At 51.3% G+C, this 21557-nt stretch overlaps 2 protein-coding genes across 15 annotated transcripts; one reads left to right on the top strand and one right to left on the bottom strand.

The window, feature by feature from the left end:
* Positions 1-201: 201 nt before the first annotated feature.
* On the bottom strand, positions 202-7974 carry RHNO1 (RAD9-HUS1-RAD1 interacting nuclear orphan 1). Its single transcript, XM_081593933.1, has 3 exons — positions 7901-7974; positions 2987-3241; positions 202-1427 (listed from the first exon to the last, which is right to left on the bottom strand). Exons 2-3 carry the CDS (start codon positions 3155-3157, stop codon positions 873-875), a joined length of 726 nt encoding a protein of 241 aa, XP_081450059.1. The 5' UTR covers positions 3158-3241; positions 7901-7974; the 3' UTR covers positions 202-872.
* Positions 7975-8055: 81 nt separating this feature from the next.
* On the top strand, positions 8056-21217 carry FOXM1 (forkhead box M1). 14 transcript variants are annotated; one of them, XM_081593910.1, is made up of 10 exons: positions 8056-8250; positions 8494-8578; positions 9963-10511; positions 11133-11284; positions 12878-13078; positions 14665-14793; positions 15557-15601; positions 16143-16212; positions 16374-16549; positions 19243-21217. In XM_081593910.1, the coding sequence occupies exons 3-10, from the start codon at positions 10007-10009 to the stop codon at positions 20254-20256; spliced, it is 2292 nt and encodes a 763-aa protein (XP_081450036.1). In that variant the 5' UTR covers positions 8056-8250; positions 8494-8578; positions 9963-10006; the 3' UTR covers positions 20257-21217. The 14 variants fall into 14 exon arrangements, with proteins under 14 accessions (XP_081450036.1, XP_081450039.1, XP_081450044.1 ...); XM_081593913.1 differs by having other exon boundaries at positions 16146-16212; XM_081593918.1 differs by lacking the exon at positions 15557-15601 and having other exon boundaries at positions 14665-14799; positions 16146-16212.
* The last annotated feature ends 340 nt before the right edge of the window (positions 21218-21557 follow it).

The following is a 21557-nucleotide window of genomic DNA, read 5'->3' on the forward strand; positions in this document are numbered from 1 at the left end:
CCCGGTTCATTATCTGTGCTTCAAATCCCCACATTGAAAATAATCCCTGCTTGTCTTGCTCTGGATGGACCTGACACAGAATACGTTCTGAAGGCTGAGGGAATGGAGTTGAATGAGAAGCTGCTTGTATGGGTGGGAGGAAAAGTAAGATATTTTGTTGACTGGACCGTCCCTCTGCATTAATTACATTAAGAAGTTGTATTTGAAAAGATTACAGATTTATTAAACAGGACAGGAAATCATTTTCCCACCCTAGTTAATATTTACAGGTTATTTCAAACGGAAACAAAAAAATCAAAACATAGCAACCCTAAGTAACTTAATCATGTCCCCTTTATGTCCCTGGCAACCCCCCTTCACCATATTTATTACAACATGCTTGCTGCTCTCTCTTCACCCTGCCCTCTCAGATGAGCCAAGACTGCAGGGTCAGCAGCTCAACTAGGAACAGTCACAGTCTGCTTCAAGTTTTTCCATGTACCGGGTCAAAAAAGTAAGCAGTCACTGAGTTGGTCCTCAAACATGTGGACTGAATTACTTTGAATGAGGTGATTAAAAGAATAGATAGGTAGTGGTTAAAGGGAACAATTAAGAACGGCCATTTATGGGGGGAGGGGAAGGCAGTATTGCTGTTAGTGTAGGTCAGAAGCAGGGTTCTCTAAAAACTCTGCAGCCATTTATTTACAGACATTCTAAACAGTTAATATTTAAAATTTGTCAAACAGTTAATACACTAAAAATATAAAGTGAACTGTTTATGATACTAAAAACTGTTTATGACACAAGATATTTTAAAAAGCAAATCTGGGAATTCAATTCCCTTTTGACTCCAGCGATCAATTTCTTGAGACCACGGATGTCTGGGAAACCAGTCAGTCTTTCACAAGGAACTGGCTTCTGCTCAGCTTTCCCCTCTCCCTGAGGTACGCGAACAGGTGTCGCCGCCTTCTCCACGTGACTTTTATCCCGTACTTTTCCTCAGGGGTGTCATTAACCAGAACAGGCCCGGGGTCTGGGCTCTTGGGCGTGCTTGTGTGAAGGGAACAGCTAGGAAGGCTGTTTTCCCTCAGTTCCGAGGGAATGGGCTCTCCCTGCCCCAGGGATCCTGGGGTCTGGATGTCCGGGGGAATGAACACACACGGGAAGTCTGGAAGTGCGTGTGCCGACAGCTCCCTGCAGCTCTGAGGGCTGAGCATGGGCACCAAGGGCCTTCCAGAAATGTCCTTTTCTGGTTGACCGGGGCCATCCCTGATTGCCAGGATCCCAGGTGTGGCCGAACTGGCAGAAGACTGTGGAGTCTCAAACGTTAGACGTGGAAACCTGGAGCTGGTAGATCTTCGACTTGAACGCCTTGCCTGGTCTCGACGATGATGCTTCCGGTTGCCTGGGATCCAGCTTTCTGCTGTTGTATCAAACTGAGGTGATACCTAAGGAGTCCAAAAGAAAGAAATAAAAGTGAAGCATGCCAACTCCCAGATACAAACCTAAGGAAACTGCATCAGATGACCAGAATCCTAAATGGGGGCCCACAACAGCAATGGACTGAAAACAGCTGCCTAGGGACTTCCCTGGTGGCACGGTGAATAAGAATCTTCCTGCCAACAAAGGGGACACAGGTTTGATCCCTAGTCTGGGAAGATCCCACATGCTGCAGGGAAACTAAATCCATGCACCACAACTAGAACCCAGGAGCCACAACTACTGAAGCCTGAGCGCCTAAAGCCCGTGCTCTGCAACAAGAGAAGCCACGGCAGTGAGACGCCTCTGCACTACAGTGAAGAGCAGCCCCTGCTTGCTGCAACTAGAGAAAGCCCAAGTGTAGCAGCAAATACCCAGCACGGCCAAAAAAACAACAGTTGTCTGCCTTACTGGATAACCATAGGAAGAGATGCGGGCTTTGGGCAAGTTACTCAGCCTCCCTGGCTTCATCACACCCTACGGCTGCAACACGTTTAACCATCTCCCTTTCAGCTCTGAGGGCGGGCCCAGCTGTCTTCTTCACCAAGCACCTAGCAGAGCGCCTGGCACCTAGAGGACCCCAGTGTAGGACGAAAGGACTGAAGGCAGACCAATGAGTGAGATCAGGCATGGAGAGTAGCAAGCAGGGCCTGGCGCATGGTGAGGACTCCGTACACGTCCACGTGCTCATGCCTCCTCTCATCAACAGTGCTCTAACATCTACGCTTCCTCCCCACTCCTGAAGCCAGGGGTCCGGTTCTCCCCAGCACTCCTGGACCACACACATCTGTTAGGCGCTCTGGGGCGGAGCTCAGGCTTTTGTCTGGGTCTCCTGCTATACCACTTTCTGATACCCTGTAGCTGTGTTCTCTTCCCGGGGCTTCTAAACTGTCAAGACAGAACACATGCCATTTCTGAGGGGTTTTCTTCACTGTGTGGTCCATTCAACAGTAAACAGAGGGACTTCCCTGGCAGGCCATCGGTTGGGACTCTCCATTTCCAATGCAGGAGGTGTGCATTCCATCCCTGGTTGGGGAGTTAGGATCCCACAGGCCTTCTGGCCAAAAAAACCCAAAGCATAAAACAGAAAAAATGTTGTAACAAATTCAATCAAGACTTTAAAAATGGCCCACGTTAAAACAAAAATCTTTAAAAAACCCAAAAGAAACAGTAAATAGAGTACTTAGCTAAAAATTCCACCTCTTACATGAAGCTCAGGGAACAATCTCATTTTTCACTCCTTCTGCCATTTATCTGGCTTTCTCATCCGGCTACTGGATACTTTTATACTGAACTCTTTCAGGGGGACGTGGTGGGGGAAAGACTCCAATTCCATTCCACCCACGCCTAAGCCTGAACTTAGGTGATAAGATACAGCAGAGAAGATGGCTGAGGACGGAGGGAAAGTGAACACTGCCTCCTTGTCCCTGAGCCTGTGAGGCTCCTAATTCTTTGGCAGCCCTAGTCACGGGGCAGAGTCCGGACTCTGAGAAGCCCGGCAGAGCAGAAATCAAGGCAGGAACCCTACCCAGGAAGTGATGGTGTTGTGGTCCACAGGCTTGCTGGGCACCTGTCTAGTGTGGGTGACCACGGGACGTTGGGGAGATCGACAGCGGTGTTTGGGGCCCTCCAGTGGTTGTTGGTGGAATAGCAGCTGGGGTTTCTGGGCAGCTTGGCGGCGCTTTTTCCTGGGAGGCATCAATCGGTGAGAGAAAAGCAGTTAGCAACTGCATGATGCTGGCTGTCGGCAGGTCTGGGGAGAGACTCCACTTCCAACCCATGCCTGCAGAGAAGAAACAAATGCCGAGAGAAAACAACCCGGTGATTCCCCAGCTCCTCCTCACTCTCTGCCAGCCAGTTCTGCTAGCAGCTTGCAGCCCTACCCCAAGGGGTGGGCTGGCATATCTTGCCCAGCTTCCCACAGCTGCAACACACAGCACTTCCCACTCAACAAACATCGACCAGTGAATACTTATCAAGCGCGGCCTAAGCACCATGCTGGGTGCTGGGAGTTCAAAGATGAATAACCACTTATTGCATCATCATTTATGGGGTGCCAATCACTTGTACAGACACAGCCCGTGCCTGTCTTCAAAGACCTGGGAGTCTAGCAGAGGGAGACAGGCAGTTACAATAATGGGAGCCGTGCTTCCCTCCACTCCCCCCAGGGAGGCTCTCTGGGGAGAGTCACACCTGACCTAGGTACAGAAGGGCAGGAAAAGCCAAAGAACGAGGGGTGGGGGGCAGCTCCAGGCTGAGGAGCAACACCCACAAAGCAGAGATGTGAAGGAGCTCAACGAACCCAGGGACTGCATGGAGCTGGACACAGGGCAGGAGAAGACAAAAGGCGAGAACACAGGCTTGACATGGTATCAGGACCAGGTCGGAAAACCAGGTGGATCACCTGAGTTTGGACTCTGGCCTAAGTAGTCAGAGAGGATTCTCAAGCGGACGGATATCATCACACTTGGATTTCTTTTTTTAACTTTTATCCCAGCTGATTTTGAACACACGAGAAAAAAATAGTTAATAATACAAACTGCTATGTGCCCATCGCCCAGCTCCAACAGCCATAAACCCACGACCAGTCACAACCCATCCACACTGCATCCATTTCCCCTACCGATTTATTATTCTCAAAACATGATATTCCCGGTCATGATATCATTCCTAGTAACACAACACATATAAATATTTGAAAACTATAGGTATTATACATATTTATATACTATATGCATTAAATATACTTATTTATATACTATATGTATTTACACAAACTATAGTATTCATGTATTTATATACATTCATGTTTATATGTGCAAATTCCTTAAATAGTAAATATCAAATATCCAGTGTTCACATTTTCAGTTGTTTCACAGGCATCATAATTTTTTCTGTGTGTGTTTGTCTTAAAACAGATCGTCCAGGCAACAGAGGCGAGAGCAAGTGTCCTAGAAGCAGGCAGACCAGTTAGAAGGTTACTGCATTGTCCAAGAACTGCTGAGGCCTGCATCCAGGCTGTGTCAGTAGAGATGGAAAGCTGGAGGCAGAGGCAGGGTCAACAGGCCCCACTGGGTAAAGGAAAGTCCGAGACGGTGTCCAGGAAATCTAGCAGTCGGAGGGGCCACCGGGCATCCAGGAGGGACAGTCACACAGCAGGGCAGGCTGGTTCCATCAGACACCCATGATCCTTCATTTAGTGAACAAAGCCACACGCTCTGATCTGTGTCACTAGGCAGTGCAGAATCAGGTGAAGAAAAATAAGGACAAAGTCTCTACCCTCAGGAATCTAACATTTTAGGGAGAGCGCAGGTAGGAAATATATCCATTTGTTTATTCATTCACTCAACACATACTTACTGAGTGCCTACTGTGTTCTGGGCACTGTTATGGGTACTGGAAATATATACCAGGTTACAAAATTAAATCCCTACCCTTGTGGTGCTTACATCTAGTTGGGAAGTGATTAGAGGTACAGAGAAAAGTGAATTGGCATATGGGGCTGAGCTGACCTAGGCCTATTTGAGACAGGGTCGTCCGGCAAGGCCTATCTCAAAAGCGATGTTTGAGCAAAGACCTGAAGGCAGAAACGAGAATAAGCAGACAAGAGAAAGACGTAAGAAAGAATATTGCAGACTAAAACAACAGTAAGTGCAAAGACTGCCAGATGGGACCGTGCCTGACTCGCTCAGGAAGCAGTAAGGGTCAGCGTGGCTAGACTGGAGAGTGGAAGGAAGTGAAGCCAGTTCACATGACACAAGGTTAAGGCAAGGTCAAGGCCTGGGTTGCATTATTCTCAGTGTGCTAGGAAGTCGCTGCAGAGTTCAGGACAGGGAAGGAACATAATCAGATTTATACTCTTACAAAATAGCTCTTGGTGCTTTGTAAGCAAAGGTGGGTTGGGAAGAGGAAAGTGAAGTCGATCAGTCGTGTCCGACTCTTGGCGACCCCATGGACTGTAGCCTAACAGGTTCCTCCATCCAAAAACCTTGACATTTACCTTTCCCCTCTACCATCCAACACAACATCAAGCCCTCTCAATTCTACCTCTTAAGCATGCCTTGAATAATACCCCTCTCCAGGCTTCCCTGGTGGTCCAACAGCTAAGACTCAATACAGGGGGCCCAGGTTCCATCCTTGGTTGGGGAACTGGATCCCATGTGCCACAACTAAGACCTGGGGCAGCCAAATAAATAAATAGTTCTTTTAAAAATACTAACAGAGGCAAATTTCTAAAATAAAATAATACTCTCTTGCGGAGGGCAGTTGAGGGGTAGGCAAAATGGATGACGGAGGTCAAGAGGTACAAACTTCCAGTTGTAAATTAAATACACCATGGGATGTAATATGGGGCTTACCAGGTGGCACCAGTGGTAAAGAACCCGCTTGCCAATGCAGGAAATGTAAGAGAGAGATGTGGGTTCAATCTCTGGGTCAGGAAGATCTCCTAGAGGAGGGCATGGCAACCCACTCCAATATTCTTGCCCAGAGAAGCCCCATGAACAGAGGAGAAAAGTGGGCTACAGTCCATGGAGCTACAGTTCATGTACAGTCTATGGGCTACAGTTGCATAAGAGTCAGACACGACTGAAGCGACTTAGCAAGCACTCACGGAATGTAATACACATTGTAGTCACTATAGTCAGTATTGTATTTCAAATCTGAAAGTTGCCAAGAAAATAAACTTAAAAAGTTTTCATCACAGGACTTCCCTGGTGGTCTAGTAACTAAGACTCCACACTCCCAATGCAGGGGCCCAGGTTCGATCCCTGGTCAAGAAACTAGATCCCACATGATGCGACTAAGACCCAGCATAGCCAAATATATAAATAAAAATATTTTTTTAAAAAAGTTCTCATGACAAGGCAAAAAGTTTTTGTCACTATGGTGACAGGTGGTAACTAGACTTACTGTGATAATTTTGCAGTGTATAATAAATACCAAATCATTATGTTGTACACCTAAAACTAACATAATGTGCTATGTCAATTATACTTGTGGGGGAGTTGGAGCTTAGATTTGTGGGATTCAGTGATATAGTTCAGGATTAAATGTGGGATCACAATCAATGGCAATCTATTTTTGAGACTTGTTAGATTCAACTCAAAATTTGATAAAAAGCATTCCTCCTATGTGAAAAATAATACTATTACCCTACCCTTCTCTCCCTCTCTCCACCACCCTTCAAGCCGGGTAATGCAGTAGTCTAACTGGTCTACCCTAACCTCTGGTACCCCCTGCCGGGGGACCTTTTGGAAATGCAAAGCTGATCTCCACTCCCTCCTGTTTGAAACTTTTGTTTGGGCCAAGAACCAAACTCCTCCTCCGCCTGTTGCTCTGGTTCCAGTGTCATCGTCCACAGTCCACCCTTGTATCTTAGCTCAAACCCCTCGGATATTCTTCAGCCTTTGTGCTTCCCCTGCTTCCTCCTGTCATGTGCCCCTTGCACCCCCTCAATTCCCTTGTCCTGGAGGGTCTCCCTCCCTTGTTTGCATAAAGGCATCAGATCTCAGACCAAGCTTTAGTTCATCAGAAATGCCTTTCTGAGTACTTCCTTGGGCGGGGGGGGCGGGGTCCAGCGGCTGAGACTCTGCTCTCCCAATGCAAGGGACCCGGGTCCAACTCCTGTTCAGGAACTAGATGCCCCAGGCTACAACTAAGACCTGGTGCAGCCGAATAAATAAATACTTTTTTAAAAAAAGAAAAAGAAAGAAAAGAAATGCCTTTCTCACCTAAGACAAGATCTCCTTATTCACATACTCAGTTATCCCTGAGCTCTGTTATCACTTCACAGCTGTAATTCTTTATTTGCTTAAATACGCAATTCGACGGGAGCTCGTGTGAGCCCCTCTTACCTCCCTACAGACCTAAGCTCGGGAGAGAGACCCCCGCATCCCGCCCCGCCACTGCATTCCAGAGCACATGGTAGGCGCTCAACTGAAAAGGTGCTCAATAAGAAAATACTACAAAGAAAAGACTGACAGGGACGGGGCGGGAGCAGATCAGAGCTCCAAGATTCAGGGCGGAGGCGAAGGTCCACGGCGGGCGCGGTCATTTTTAAGAAGGCGGGAACCGGAGCGAGGGGGTCGTAGCCCCTGCCTCGGGCTGCTACGGGGGCCCAGGACGCTCGCTGCCCAGGAGGTCGACGGCTGACAGTCCCCCAGCAGCGAGGAACCGGGAGTTGGGGGGAGAGCACGGGGCGGCGGGGCGGCCGGGGGTCCCCACTGTCCCCCGGGGTCCCTCGCGTCCCGCTGCCGCGGAGCCCTCCTACGCCCTTCCCCCACAAGTCTGTCGCCCCACCCGCCGCCGTTCGGCTCGGCCGCCCGGTCCGCACGCCGCTCGGCCTGCCTCAACGGCCCCAGCCGCCGCCGATCGGCCCGCCCTGCCCGCCTGCCGAGGCAGACGATCCCCCCACCTCGCCGGCCCGGCGGCGCCACCTCACCTGCCGGTCCCGCCGCCGCCGCCGCCGCGGCCGCCGATGCGCCAGCCTCTCCCGCCCTCCGGGCCCGGAGCCCCGCCCGCCGCCGGCGTCCTGGCCGAACGCGGATACAAAGCCGGCGCTGATTGGCCATGCTCGTCACGTGACCGCAACGCTCCGCCGGCGCCAATTTCAAACAGCGGAACAAACTGAAAGCCCCAGAGCGGGACCCCACCCCCGGCCCGGGCCCGGGACACCCTCCCCCCTCCCCTCCCCCGCCGGGATCCCGGGATTCCCCGCCCCGCAGCCGGCGTCGCGGCCCGGCCCGCAGGTCGGAGCAGCGCCGAGCCGCCCGGAGCCGGCGGTGCAGCGAGGTGAGTGGGCGGCGGGCTGGAGGCCAGGGGCCGGCGGGCGCGGAGGGCTGGCTCCGGCCGGGGGATTGGGGGGGACTGGCGACGGTGCGCCGCGCTGCTGCATCCAGCCTCCCGGCCCCCCACCCCCCGACCTCTCCCACTGAGCCCCCCAGCCTTTCCCCGGGGGCTGGGGTCCCTCTAAGCTTACTGCGCTGGTTGCCGCGGCTCGCACACTCTCCTGAGCCCAGGTGCTCTCCCTTCTAGGTAACCCAGTCTCCACTCTGCCCTGTCCCAGAACCCTCCTCCGGGTTCCGGAGACCCCCGCAGCCTTGGCCTGGCCTGGATAAGGGTGAGTCCCCGGGAGCCGCTCCAGAAGTCTCTGGGCTAGAAAGTGTTGGCAATGGTAGCAAGTAAGCTGGTCAGAGTAGAAGGAAAAATTAAGACGCTTTAGACCAGGAAGATATCTTTTTGGGGGCGAGGAGCAAATACTAGCATCTACTGATTGATGGGTGGAGGGAGGGAGGGAGGCCGGAAGAGATAGGAAGTGGAAGTAAAACTGAGATTTGAAGGTAGAGGAAACCTAGATATAAAGGAAAGGGAGGCCGCAGAGTGGAGAGGGTCTGTGACCTCTAAGCAGATGGCAAATGTCAGATGAGCGTGAGTCATTTTTAGGGAGATTGCAGATATTCTAAAGAAGAGGCAGACAGTTACTCTGTCTCTCAAAAGTACCTCTCAGCAGAATTTCACAACTTCACACAATAGTTGAGTATGCCATGGATCTGTCAAAATCAATAGAACACAATTTTTAAAAGATAAAACTCTTCCTTAATGCATAGCACTAGTCAGGAGACAAGGATTACAGTCTTGGTTCTGGAAGAGAAGTTAAGCAAGATGATAACATGCTTAGAAATTTGAAATATGAATAAGCATATGCAGGTACTAAAATGTCGCTGTATAAATAGTTTGCAAATTGTGAAAGAAAAAATGTATATGCTTTTTTTTAAGATCAGTGCTAGCATAATAGCCCATGAAATGACGTTACCCCTCAGCATTACTCTGGGTGTTGAGTAGAGCAGTTTCCCTTCTGTCTGAAGTCTTGTTCACTGGGAGATGATTTCTTCAATGGTGTGACAGTAGTGTAATGGTACAATCCTCCTTTTTCCTCTGATTCTGTGGGCTCAGACCAAGTGATGTATGCTAGAATGGATCCTGGGGTCAGAGTTGTCAGGATGTCCTGTTCCAGGGTTCTCATCCTGACAGTTACTGCAAGTGATCTGTGTTAGAGTAGGCAAGAAGAGACATTTCCACATTTTTGTAGCTTCTCCGCTTGTTTCTATAGCTGAACATTCCTTTTGGCCACACCGCAGGGCTTGCAGATCTCAGTTCCCCAACCAGTGATTGAACCCACACCCTTGGCAGTGAAAGCATAGAGTCCTAACAGCTGAACCACCAGGGAATTCCCAAAACATTCTTAAGCTTCCAGAGCCTTGACTGTGTTGACCTACAGCCAACCTTATCCCACTCTCCCCCTTTGAATTTCTTCTGTTTGCCTCAGTTTTGTCTACAGAACTCATTTCCTTATAGTCCACGGTCTTTGCAGAGGCCCAGGGAGCATTCACCTGGGCCTGTGGGTTCACACCCCTGGTCACATGATGAGGAAGACCCCTCCCTAACAGAACCTCCTTCTCAGCCTAACAAACCTTTGACCTCCCGCTGCCTCTTGCCCTTTGCAGGGTCCACACTTGTGATGCTCAATGGAGAGTGAAAGCACAGATTCATGATGAAAACCAGCCCCCGTCGGCCATTGATTCTCAAAAGACGGAGGCTGCCCCTTCCTGTCCAAAATGCCCCAGGTGACACAGCAGAGGAGGAGCCGAAGGGGCCCCCTGCCCAACAAGAGCCTGCTCAAGCGCAGGCCCCCAAGGAGGTGGCAGAGCCCAACCCCTGCAAGTTTCCAGCCGGGATCAAGATCCTGAACCACCCGACCATGCCCAACACCCAAGTGGTGGTCGTCCCCAACAACGCCAACATCCAGAGCATCATCACAGCACTGACCGCCAAAGGGAAGGAGAGTGGCAACAGCGGGCCCAACAAATTCATCCTCATCAGCTGCGGGGGAGCCCCCACTCCCCCTCCAGGACCCCAGCCTCAAGCCCAAACCAGCAAGGACACCAAGAGGATGGAAGTGACCACTGAGACCCTGGGACCAAAATCTGCAGCTGGGGATGAGAATCTTCCGAGACCAGCGGGAACCCTTCCCGGGCAGAGATGGAAGAACTGTGGTATGTGGTCCGTAAGGCAAAGGGGGGAGGAGCCAGCCTTCACTCTCTGGTGCAAGGACCATAGTCAGCCATGCTGATACCTAGGGCACACAGGTGTCTGCCTGAACTGGGGGAAAGTCTTGCCTTCCTTCATCCTGAAACCTTGACCCAGATCCTTGGGTCCTGTTGACAGGGTTGCAATGTAATTCAGCATTCTGTTGCCCTCTTTATATTGGAAAAGGGTTTGTTTATTGTTTCTATTTCTCCTATGCAGTGACCACGTAAGGAAGTAGGAATCTTTCTCCATCTTAATAAAGGAGAAACACAAGAAGGAAAAGTGACTTACTTTGTCGAGATGTTCGATCATGCTTTTTGTTAGGTTGCCTTGACCAATCTCTGAGGTTCAGAGTAGCTCAGGTTGAAATGCAGCTTGAGCCATGCTCCTGAATTTCTCGCGAAATCCTAACAGGGCACCATAGATTCAGCACGCACGCTCCCTGTGCTTAAGGGCAGAAGTCCTGGAGAGGTGATCCCTGATCACAGTCATCACCTGGAGAGGTGACGCCTAACTGCCAGTCTCGGTGGACCTGCCAGGCAGGGGATCAGGCAGCTAAGTGGCGTCTTGGGTTGTCTCCCCTGTAGCTGGCAGTGAGGCAGCCAGCTGCCCCCTGGACAACAGCTTGACCAACATCCAGTGGCTTGGAAAGATGACTTCCGACGGGCTGGGCTCCTGCAGCATCAAGCAAGAGGTGGAAGAAAAGGAGAATCGTCACCTGGAGCAGAGTCAGGCCAAGGTGAACGAACAGTCCTGTCCCTCACCAGGGCAGTCAGAGCCACTACAGGGAATTTCTAAGAAGGGAAGTAGGTCAGATAGGCTGTGGAGCAGAATTGCCAAGTTTTCACATTAGCACTTTATTTAGTATGATTCTGCATAATTTGGAGCTCCCTTTCTGCCTAGGATCTTCCCCGCTAACCATCTGGGAAATTTCCTTGAGGACAGATTCCTCTGGCTCACCTTGTACCCTGTCAGCACTGGGTTTAATGCTGTATCCTTAGCAGGTACTTAGTATTCAGGACTAATGAAGAGGCTTTAGTTCAGAAAGCCGCTTGAACTTTAAAGAGGTATTCCAACAGTGGAAAAGGAGTACAGCATTTTTAACAAGATCGCTTTATTAGAAGACAAATTAACAGCAAATAAAATGAGTTGTGAATTTTAAATACCTCTCCAATCAAAATTGATTTGACCCATTTGTGTGGCCTGGGTTTATTTTTCATGGTTGCTCTTCATATATACCCTTAATCCCTCATTCAACAGGTTTTTGGGGGTTTTTTTTTTGGCCTTATCGGTGGCATGTGGAGATTTTAGTTCCCCCACCAGAGATCAGACTCTCTCCTCCTGCCTTGGAAACGTGGGGTCTTAACCGCTAGATTGCCAGGGAAGTCCCATCACTAATTTTTAAAGGGGAAAATTTACATGGATGTGTGCATATATGAAAATTGAGCTGTTCACTTAAAACTTGTGTACTTTATAAAGTTATGGCTCAGTCTTTTTGAGGGGAAAGGGGGCCGTGCCTCGTGGCTTGTGGGATCCTATAACAGTTCCCCGACCAGGGATCAAACCCAGGCCACCACAATGAAATTGCCAAGCCCTAACCACTGGACCTCTAGGGAATTCCCAAAGCAGGGAGTTGGTTTTTTGGGTTTTGTTGTGGCTGCACCTCACAGTTTATAGGAACTTGGTTCCTTGACCAGGGATTGAACCTACACCCCTGGCAGTAAAAGCAGAGTCCTAACCACTGAACCTCCAGGGAATTCCCTGAAGTTATAGCTCAATCTTTTTAAATATGGATGATCAGATCTTTGCGTCAGACTTATCCAGATGTGTGCATGCTGACCTTTGTCTGCCTACGCTTTTGGGAATATTTCTGTCCTACAAACACTGAGAGGAGATGGGCTTATTCACATCACATCAGAAGCAGGAATTGGACTAAGACGTAGGTCCCTCAACCCTGAGGTCTGAAAAACGGGTACAGTTTTAACATACGATCGGTGCTGTAACGTCATAATATATGCCCAGACTTTCCTGAAAGGTTTCAACCAGCAAAGACTGGATGGACTTCTGTTTATTACTGGGCAATATTCTCAACAAAATGACCGATGACAGAGAAGTGGTCCTGTGTTCAGAAACTGGATGAGATTATCTCCAAAATCCTTCCTGATCCTAAAATTTCTCTTCTATAGAATAGCGGTCTCAGATGAGTTTGTTTCTGTTCAGGTCTACGGAGGAAAAGCTTTCTCTAGAGAGTGTTCTATGGTGGGGGTGGGGCAGGGGAGGCCTTGTGACCCCTCCTTTCATGGCCTATTTTTCTTTCCCTTTGGCTTCTCAGAGCCCTCAGGTAGAGAGGCCCCCTGGAGCGTCAGCACCCTGGCCAGACTCCGTGTCTGAGCGGCCCCCATACTCCTACATGGCCATGATACAATTCGCCATCAACAGCACAGAGAGGAAACGCATGACCCTGAAAGACATCTACACTTGGATCGAGGACCACTTCCCTTATTTCAAGCACATCGCCAAGCCAGGCTGGAAGGTACCATGTCCCACAACAACCACAGTCTAGGTCGCTCAGGCCCGTCGTTTTGTCTACACAGAAGAGTGGTAGTCTGTGTCTGGTGCGGGGGGAAGAGTTAAGTGCCAACGATGCTAGGACCATAAACAATAGTCGTATCTTTTGGAGTGAGGCTTGACCCTACTGAATCCAGGCAAAACCATCAGTAAGAGCCCTGCAGACAATTCATCTGTCGCTCCCCAAGTAATGCACATTCTTCAGTGACGCTCAGAGCCCACTTCTGAGCTACACTGAACAGCAGCTAGAGTGTCAAGGTAGCTTTGTGAAAAGATATTAATGAAAAAAATAATAATCTGGGAGCCTCACTATCCAAGATTCACCTCCTGTAAAGTCACTTCTCTTCTCCAGTAGGTGGGGATGTTCTCTGCCTCATGTTCATGGGAAAACAGATGCCCTGGAGCCATAGCTCATGCAGGTCTCATAGCCACAGCTCAGGTGCCCTACAGATGCTCTGTCCCAAGCCAAGAGGCTTTTGTGTTATTTTCCCCACAGCAGGAATCTTTTTTACAATTTTTATTTATTTACTTATTTTTAATTGGCACATAATTGCTTTACAATGTTGTATTGGTTTATGTTGTTCAACAACATGAATCAGCTATATATGTATATCCCCCCACCTTGAGCCTCCTGCCTCTACCCCAGTCCACCCCTCTCGGTCATCGCAGAGCACTAAGCTGAGCTCCCTATGCTGTACAGCAGCTTCCCTCTAGCTGTCTGTTTTACACATGGCGGTACATATATGTCAGTGCTACTCTCCCAGTTCATCCCACCCTCCCCTTCCCCACCATGTCCACTCTGTTCTCTGCGTCTGTGTCGCTATCCCTGCCCTGCAACTAGGTTCATCTGTACCATTTTTCTAGAGTCCATATATATACGTTTATATACGATACTTGTTTTTCTCTTTCTGACTTACTTCACTCTGTATAACAGGCTCTAGGTTCATGCATGTCTCTGCAAATGACTCAAATGTGTTCCTTTTCATGACCGAGTAATATTCTGCTATATATATATGTACTGTAACTTTTTTATCCATTCATCTATCAGTGGACACCTAGGTCACAGCAGAAGTCGTAGCCTCACACTCTCACCTCAGCTAAATTCCCCAGCTTCCTGATTTCTTTTTAATTTTTTTGCTGCACCTTGTGACTTGCAGGATCTCAGTCCCCCGACCAGGGTTTGAACCTGGGCCCTGGCAGTGAGAGCACCGCGTCCTAACTGCTGGCGCATCAGGGAACTCCCCAGCATCGTGATTTCTCCCCCTGCCTCTCTGGCTACCGGTTATTGCCGCAGGCTCACTCCTCTTTCCCAGCCCCCAACAGCTGTCCAGGTCTCTGCTTTATCACCACCTCAGGAACAGCCCTGGTCTCTGTCACCACTGGACAGCTGGGCTGGTGGCTCAGGTCACCTGGTCTGCCATGCAGACAGTCCCAAGAGCGGCCAGCAGGCAAGGTTATGAGACATGAAGCCGGGGGCTGACCTCCTTAGGGCCATCAGAGGTGGTGCTCCCAAAGCCAGAGTAGCTAATGAGCGGCGTCCTCCACTTTCAGAACTCCATCCGCCACAACCTCTCTCTACATGACATGTTCGTCCGCGAGACGTCTGCCAACGGCAAGGTCTCCTTCTGGACCATTCACCCCAGTGCCAATCGCTACCTGACACTGGACCAGGTGTTTAAGGTAAGTGTACCAGTTTTGTCCAAATAGAGCTGGTGCTGGAGGTCATGATGTCCATCTCAAAAGAAAACAAGTCCTTGGTGGGGAAGGGGAGGCAGGCAGCCAACCTTTGGATAGGAAGCCATCCTTCCATGCCCCTGCCCCACCCCACCCCCAGTTGCCGGCATCCTAAATAAGGCAAACTTTCCCCTCCACCAAAAAATAAGAAAGAAGCGAGTCTTCCTTGGGATGAGCTTGTCTGCTAAGGGCAGAGTTAAGGGCCAACCAGCCCATAAGGGACAGCACCTTCTCTGCTAGACCAGGCCCCAGAGAGGACTTTCTGTTCCAGAAAGGGGACCTCCTGGGGCAGGGTGGCCCCTACTGCCCGGTGATAAAAACTGCCTAGGATACTTCTTAAAATACAGCCTCCCAAGCCCCTCTTGGGGCTTCTGATTCAGTAGGCCTGGGATGGGCCCAGGAGTATATTTTTAGCAAGAATCTCAGGTGATTCTTAGAAAGTCTGGGAAACAAGGGTTTTTAAAAAAAGCCGATCTTTATGCTGGAGAGTAGAAATGGAGCCTTCAGAATCTCTTGTCAGAAGCGATCACTTTGGAGCTTCAGAGTGCCCGCGAGGCTGCCGCTAGCTGCCTCCACTCTCCCTGGAGAGCCCATAGTTGAGGGTGGCCCTGGGCGTCCATCTGGTTATAGGTGTGTCCATCTGGTCAGCTTGACGGCACTGGTGGTAACTTGGTCTCGTTTCTCTCCCACAATGCCCATCCACCACCAGCCACTGGACCCAGGGTCTGCACACTCGCCCGAGCACTCGGAATCAGTAAGGTTCTTTCCCTCCCGCTCGGGGCTCGGCCTTGTTTCCCCTCCACGCTCAGCATGGCTTCAGTGACAGGGACAAGGTGTTAGCCGGAGACGGGAGCCTGTGGCCGTGCGCCTGCCAGCCCTGAACGCAGAGCCCTGCTCCTGTGCGTCAGGACACTGGTGACCGCCACCGCCTCCCACTCCCGAGGACTCATCAAGGTGCCCCGAGCAGAGCAGTGTGCGTCAGGGGGACCTGCCACAGGCGCACCGCAGGATGCTGATGAGGTGCACGGCACAGGCCTGGCGGGCGGCCGTTGCTCTCTCTTCTCTACCTGGCTTTTCTTTGCCCTCCTAGAGCTCCACGCTTTGCACCCTGGGGGCAAGGACACCTGGATGAGGTGGGAGGATCACCCACCGCCCTGTGCCCGTGCTGCCACCTTCCTGGGACCAGGCGGTCGGTCCGCTCCGGGCCCAGTCCCAGAGCAGCTGGTGGGGTCCCCTACCCTGTCCCCCTGCCCTCCTGACCCAGGTCTGTCTCTCTCCCTCTCTGTCCCAAACAGCAGCAGAAACGGCCCAACCCTGATCTCCGCCGGAATGTGGCCATCAAAACCGAACTCTCCCTGGGTGCACGTTAGTACAGGGGGAGGCGTGGTCCCGGGGCACACCCAGAGCTAGGCAGATGCGGGAGTTGGAGCCCAGGGAAGGAGAGCAAAGAACCCGAAGGGCTGGGAGGGGACCCGGCCGGGGACCCGGCCCTGGACCCTGCTCCTGACCCATCCTGTTCCCCCCAGGGCGGAAGATGAAGCCACTACTGCCACGGGTCAGCTCGTACCTGGTGCCCATCCAGTTCCCCGCAAACCCATCGCTGGTGCTGCAGCCCTCGGTCAAGGTGCCCTTGCCCCTGGCGGCCTCGCTCATGAGCTCAGAGCTTGCCCGCCACAGCAAGCGAGTCCGCATCGCCCCCAAGGTCAGTGCCTCAGGTCTTCTCCGAGGAGAGACTCCAGTCCGTGACGGGCTCTGCTTCGTGTCGCTTGAGAAGCTCGTAAATCTAGTGGGTAGACCAGGCATCGATACACAGGAAAATGCAATAGTGTTACAAGAGCCAAAAAGGAACTTGTTAGGGACTTCCCTGGTGGTTCAGTGGTTAAGACTCCACACTCCTGGTACAGAGGGCATGGGTTTGATCCCTGGTCAAAAAACTTAAGATCCTGCATAACACTCAGCATAGCCTAAAAAAAAAATCCTAATAAGCTATCCTTAAAAAAAAAATTCCCAATAAAAAGGAATTTTACAATGTAAGCGGTGTTGGAAAGCCCACATGTGCCTGATGAGTTTGTGAGAATTGAAATGAAGGTGATTGTTATAACAGATGGGATGGGACGGTTCAGGAAGAGTTCACTAGGGAAGCAGGCTTAAGAAGTAGGTCGGGGCAGCAAACAGTGTGGAGAGGGCCTTGTAAAGGGCATGCCCTGGGGAGTGCCCAGTCACAACCGTAGAGTGGCTAGACGTCTAGCCTTGGGTTTCTCGACCTCCATACAGCTGACATTCAGGGCTTCCCAGGCGGTGCTAGTGGTAAAGTACCAGCCTGCCAATGCAGGAGACCTAAGACCTTCTGGGTGGGAAGATCCCCCGGAGAAGGAAATGGCAACCCACTCCAGTGTTCTTGCCTGGAAAAATCCCATGGACAGAGGAGCCTGGTGGGCTATAGTCTATGGGGTGGTAAAGAATCAGAGGTGACTGAGCACGCACAGTGCTTTGTGGGGGCAGGGTGCCACTCTGTGCTCTGAAGGATACTTAGCAACCGCATCCATGGTCTCTTTGCTGGATGCCAGGAGCACCGCTTGGTGTGACAGTTAGGACATCTCCAGGTGTTGCTCAGAGTCCCCTGGGGAGAGCTGCTCCTGGCTGAGCCCCAGCGGTCGAGCTGCAAGGCTGGGGAGGGCGAGTTACAACCCCACAATGACATAGAGAAGGATCTGTGAGCAGGACCTGGCCCATAACAGATTAAGGAAGGGCCCCTCTGGCCCTTTCTCAGAGATGGAATTAGCTGCAGCTTTGGATAAAGAGACTTGGGTTTGCTTTTGTTTTTTAATTTAAAAATATCACTTTAATATACATAAAAGTATACATACTGGCATCTATAATTTTCCTTAAATGCATTCATGTGATTGTAGCATGGATAGTGTTTTTGTTTCAATTCAGTCTTGCAGTTTTTTTTCTCCTTCATTTTGCCTCTCCTCACCTTCCCCCGTCCTCCCTGCTCCCTGTGATAAGCCATGTTGACAGTTTATTGTGCCTTCTCCCATGATTCATTCATGCTCTTAGTATGCTCTGCGTACATGGATAACCATAGCCGTGTTACACATACGCACACACCACACAGAGCCTTGACAGTGGGATCGTATTACACTTTCTGCCTCATGGAAATTCTTCCAATCACTTGGCCTAGCTCTAGTTCACTTTTTTTTTTTAAGATTTTTTTTTTTTTGATGTGGACCATTTTTCTTTTAAGTCTTTATTGAATTTGTTACAATATTGCTGCTATTTTATGTTTTGGTTTTTTGGCCTCGCAGGATGAGGATCTTAGTTCACCAACCAGGAATCGAACCCAGGTCCCCTTGCGTTGGAAGGCTGATTCTTAACCACTGGACTACCAGGGAAGCTCCTTATTCACTATTTTTGAATGCACATAATAGTCCATGGTGTGGCTTTGCCATAAATTTTCCAACCATTCCGCTTTCATGGGCACATTTTTTCTGGCTTTTTTTGTCCTATGACCAACATTGTAATAAATACCTTTGCAAGTGTCTTTCTTGCTGGTGCTTTTATCTCTGTGGGTAGAGAACAAGACATGAGATTGCTGAGGGGGCAAGTGTTTTAAAGTTTATTAAATACTGCAAGATTGATTGCAAGAAAAATCTGTGATAATTTCACATACCTACCACCAAGACCTATGTTTGCTGGCAATTGGTATCATCACTCTTTTCAATACTTGCCCGTCTCCAGTGTGTGAAGGATACTTGCTTGTTTCATTTCATCTTCTTCTGCTTATGGGTAAGTCAGCAGCTGCTCACCATGTTCAGTCACTTGGAATCATTCACAGTGAGATGCTTATTTACACTCATGGCCTGTCTTCTTACAGAGTTTTGTTAAAAAGTTTATAACTTGTCTTTTCAGATATTTTTTACCTTGTTTGCTTCTTAACTTTATGATCTCTCTTGCCACAGTAAGATTTACATTTTTATATAATCAAATATGTCTCTCTTCTCTTTTACAGCTTCTGGGGTTCCAGTCTTGGTTTAGAAGTTTCCCCCCGCTGCTCACCTTCAGATTGTAGACGTACTCTCCTAGATTTCCTTTCAGGATTTGAATGGTTTTAGTTTTTCTGTTTAAGTCCTTGTATGAAACAGACATCCACTTTTATTTTCTCTTGGATGGGTGCTAATTACACCAGCACCATAGAAAATGCTCTTTTACCCCCAGAATTGAACTACCACCTTCATCACATGGTCTTATATTTAATAGTCTTTAAGATTTGAAGACACAGGAAGATTGGCACCAAACCAGCACGTCACTCGTCTCAGTGATAAGCTTGTATGCCCCCCAGTGCCTGATGGACTCTATGGGGCTCCCTTTCAGCGTGTCCTGCTTTCCTTCCAGGTGCTGCTAGCGGACGAGGGGGTGGCCCCTCTGCCCACGGCAGGACCGGTGACAGAAGAGAAGCTACTCCTCGTGGAAGGACTGTCTCCTCTGCTTCCTGTCCCGTCCATCAAGGAGGAAGATGTCCAGACCGGGGAGGAGAGGCCCCATCTGGAGAGGCCCATCAAAGTCGAGAGCCCACCCCTGGAAGAGTGGCCTTCACCCTGCCCGTCGGTCAAGGAGGAGTCATCCCACTCCTGGGAGGACTCGTCCTGCTCCCCAACCCCCAAGCCCAAGAAGTCCTCCGGGACCGGGTCCAGGTCCCCCGCCCGCCGTGTCTCCGACATGCTGGTGATCAAACGCAGGGAGGGGCGGGAGATGAGCCGGTCTCGGAGGAAACAGCACCTCATGCCGCCCCGCCTGGACGAGCCCGAGCTGCTCCTCTCTGAGGGTCCGGGGGCTTCCCAACCAGCCCCGGCAGGGCCCCCACAGCCCACCTGCCAGCTTGGCTCCCCCCCAGAGGACGGAGTCCCCTTTAAGACACCCATTAAGGAGATGCTGCCTACCTCCTCCACCCCCAGCAAATCTGCCCTCCCTGCAACCCCTGAGTCCTGGAGGCTCACACCCTCAGCCAAAGTGGGGGGGCTCAACTTCAGCCCCGTACGAACCCCCCAGGGTGCCTTTGGCCTCCTCCCGGACTCCCTGGAGCTCACGGATCTCAGTGCCACCCCGCTGAAAAGCGTCCCCCTCTTTGACTCCCCCCGAGAGCTTCTCAATTCCGAACCCTTTGACCTCGCCACTGACCCCTTCGGCAGCTGCCCGCCCTCCGACATGGAGGTCCCCAAGCCGGGTTCCCCCGAGCCACAGGTGGCCAGCCTCTCGGCCAACCGCTCTCTGACCGAGGGCCTGATCCTGGACACGATGAACGACAGCCTCAGCAAAATCCTGCTGGACATCAGCTTCCCTGGCCTAGAGGAGGACCTGCTGGGCCCCGGCAGCGTCGGCTGGACTCAATGCATTCCTGACCTGCGGTAGAGGCAGGGCTCCCGCCCCTCAAGCCATCCACTCGCTCTCCAGGCGCTCAGGGGCCAGCCTTCCGAGTCCTCTGCAAGGACAGTAGGCGGGGGCCGTCCACTCGCCCAGCGCCTCACTCCCCGGACTGGCGATGCTACAGCAGGCATCCTGTCTGAGCCACCCCTGGGCCTTCTGCAAGCAGCGAGGTCCTGGGATCTGGTCTCTGTGCCCCCCCAACTCCTTACCAGGCGCTGAGGGTGGGAACAGCAGAAACAAGGGTGAGAAGGGAGGAGGGGCCCCCACCTGGTTGGCGTCTGTGCCCATCAGACCCCCCACTGCCACCTTCCCTGCTCCATGCAAGGTGGCCCTTGTAAATAGTGTATACGCTCCAAATTATCCTCTAATTATAAACATAAGCCTGTCTTCTTAGATCATTATCCAGAGACTGCCAGAAGAGGTGTTGGATGACAGGGTGGGGGTTCCAGTTTGCTTCTGTTCCTTGCTTTTGGCTCCTGGAAGCGGGAGGGCTGCAATGCTCGGTTCCTTCGGGGCCCCTCCCTCAAGAGTTCCTCGCAGCAGGTGCCCAGAGGAGCGAGTCTGCCTGCCAGGGTGCCTCTCACTGCCCTTCCCTCCCAGCAGCCCCCATTTCCAAGTCAGCTATTCTGCACGAAGAAATTCTGTTAAAGGGGACTCTTATTATGGGTCAAGAGTTGAGGTGGGGGTGGAGGTACCTGGAGAAGAGTGGCTGCCCCGACTTGCCCAAGAGGCGTTTCTCTGATAAGGAGCCTAATCATGCCAGAGAGACATGACAGGAGGTGGAGGCCAGCCAGCCTGCCCGCCCTTACCTGGACTGCCTGCCCGCCTTAGCCAGCACCACCGCTTTAAAGAGAGCCGCCCTAGGTCCCTGCTGACTGCCTACACAGGCCCCGGCTCTAGAACACTACTGTACCTACCCAATAAAGCCCAAGGGCACATGCTGGTCTGTGCGTGCTGGTGTCTAGTCTCTAGGGTGTGAGGAGGGGCTGGGAAGGAAAGTGGGTGACAATGACCCTGGTGATGGGGAAGATGCAAGGCTTGAAGCTGACACGGAACCCTGGAAGGAGAGTGCAGAGGGCTTCAGCCTGGTCACCGCACTCCGCACCACCCGCCCCTGGCACCCCCATCCCCACCCTGGTACCTCCTCTAACTCAGGGGTCAGCTGCCGTTCTCCCATGCTGGTCCCTCATAGCCGGCCTGTTTTCGAGACCTCTGAACCTGCTGGAGGAATTTGGGCCTTTCAGAGCTCCCTAAGAGAAAGCCCTACCCAGCAACACCCCCGCCCA

This window comes from Giraffa tippelskirchi, chromosome 4 (assembly GCF_054371585.1).
Source record: "Giraffa tippelskirchi isolate mGirTip1 chromosome 4, T2T-mGirTip1v1.2.pri, whole genome shotgun sequence".
Classification (NCBI taxonomy): domain Eukaryota; kingdom Metazoa; phylum Chordata; class Mammalia; order Artiodactyla; family Giraffidae; genus Giraffa; species Giraffa tippelskirchi.

Coding starts and splice junctions, on each gene's coding strand:
- RHNO1 (XM_081593933.1), bottom strand. CDS start 3,157: ATGCCTCCCAGGAAAAAGCGCCGCCAAGCTGCCCAGAAACCCCAGCTG. Junction 1,428..2,986: donor ACAACACCATCACTTCCTGG/GTAGGGTTCCTG, acceptor TGGACTCCTTAG/GTATCACCTCAGTTTGATAC.
- FOXM1 (XM_081593910.1), top strand. CDS start 10,007: ATGATGAAAACCAGCCCCCGTCGGCCATTGATTCTCAAAAGACGGAGG. Junction 10,512..11,132: donor GCAGAGATGGAAGAACTGTG/GTATGTGGTCCG, acceptor TCTCCCCTGTAG/CTGGCAGTGAGGCAGCCAGC. Junction 14,794..15,556: donor CACTGGACCAGGTGTTTAAG/GTAAGTGTACCA, acceptor ATCCACCACCAG/CCACTGGACCCAGGGTCTGC.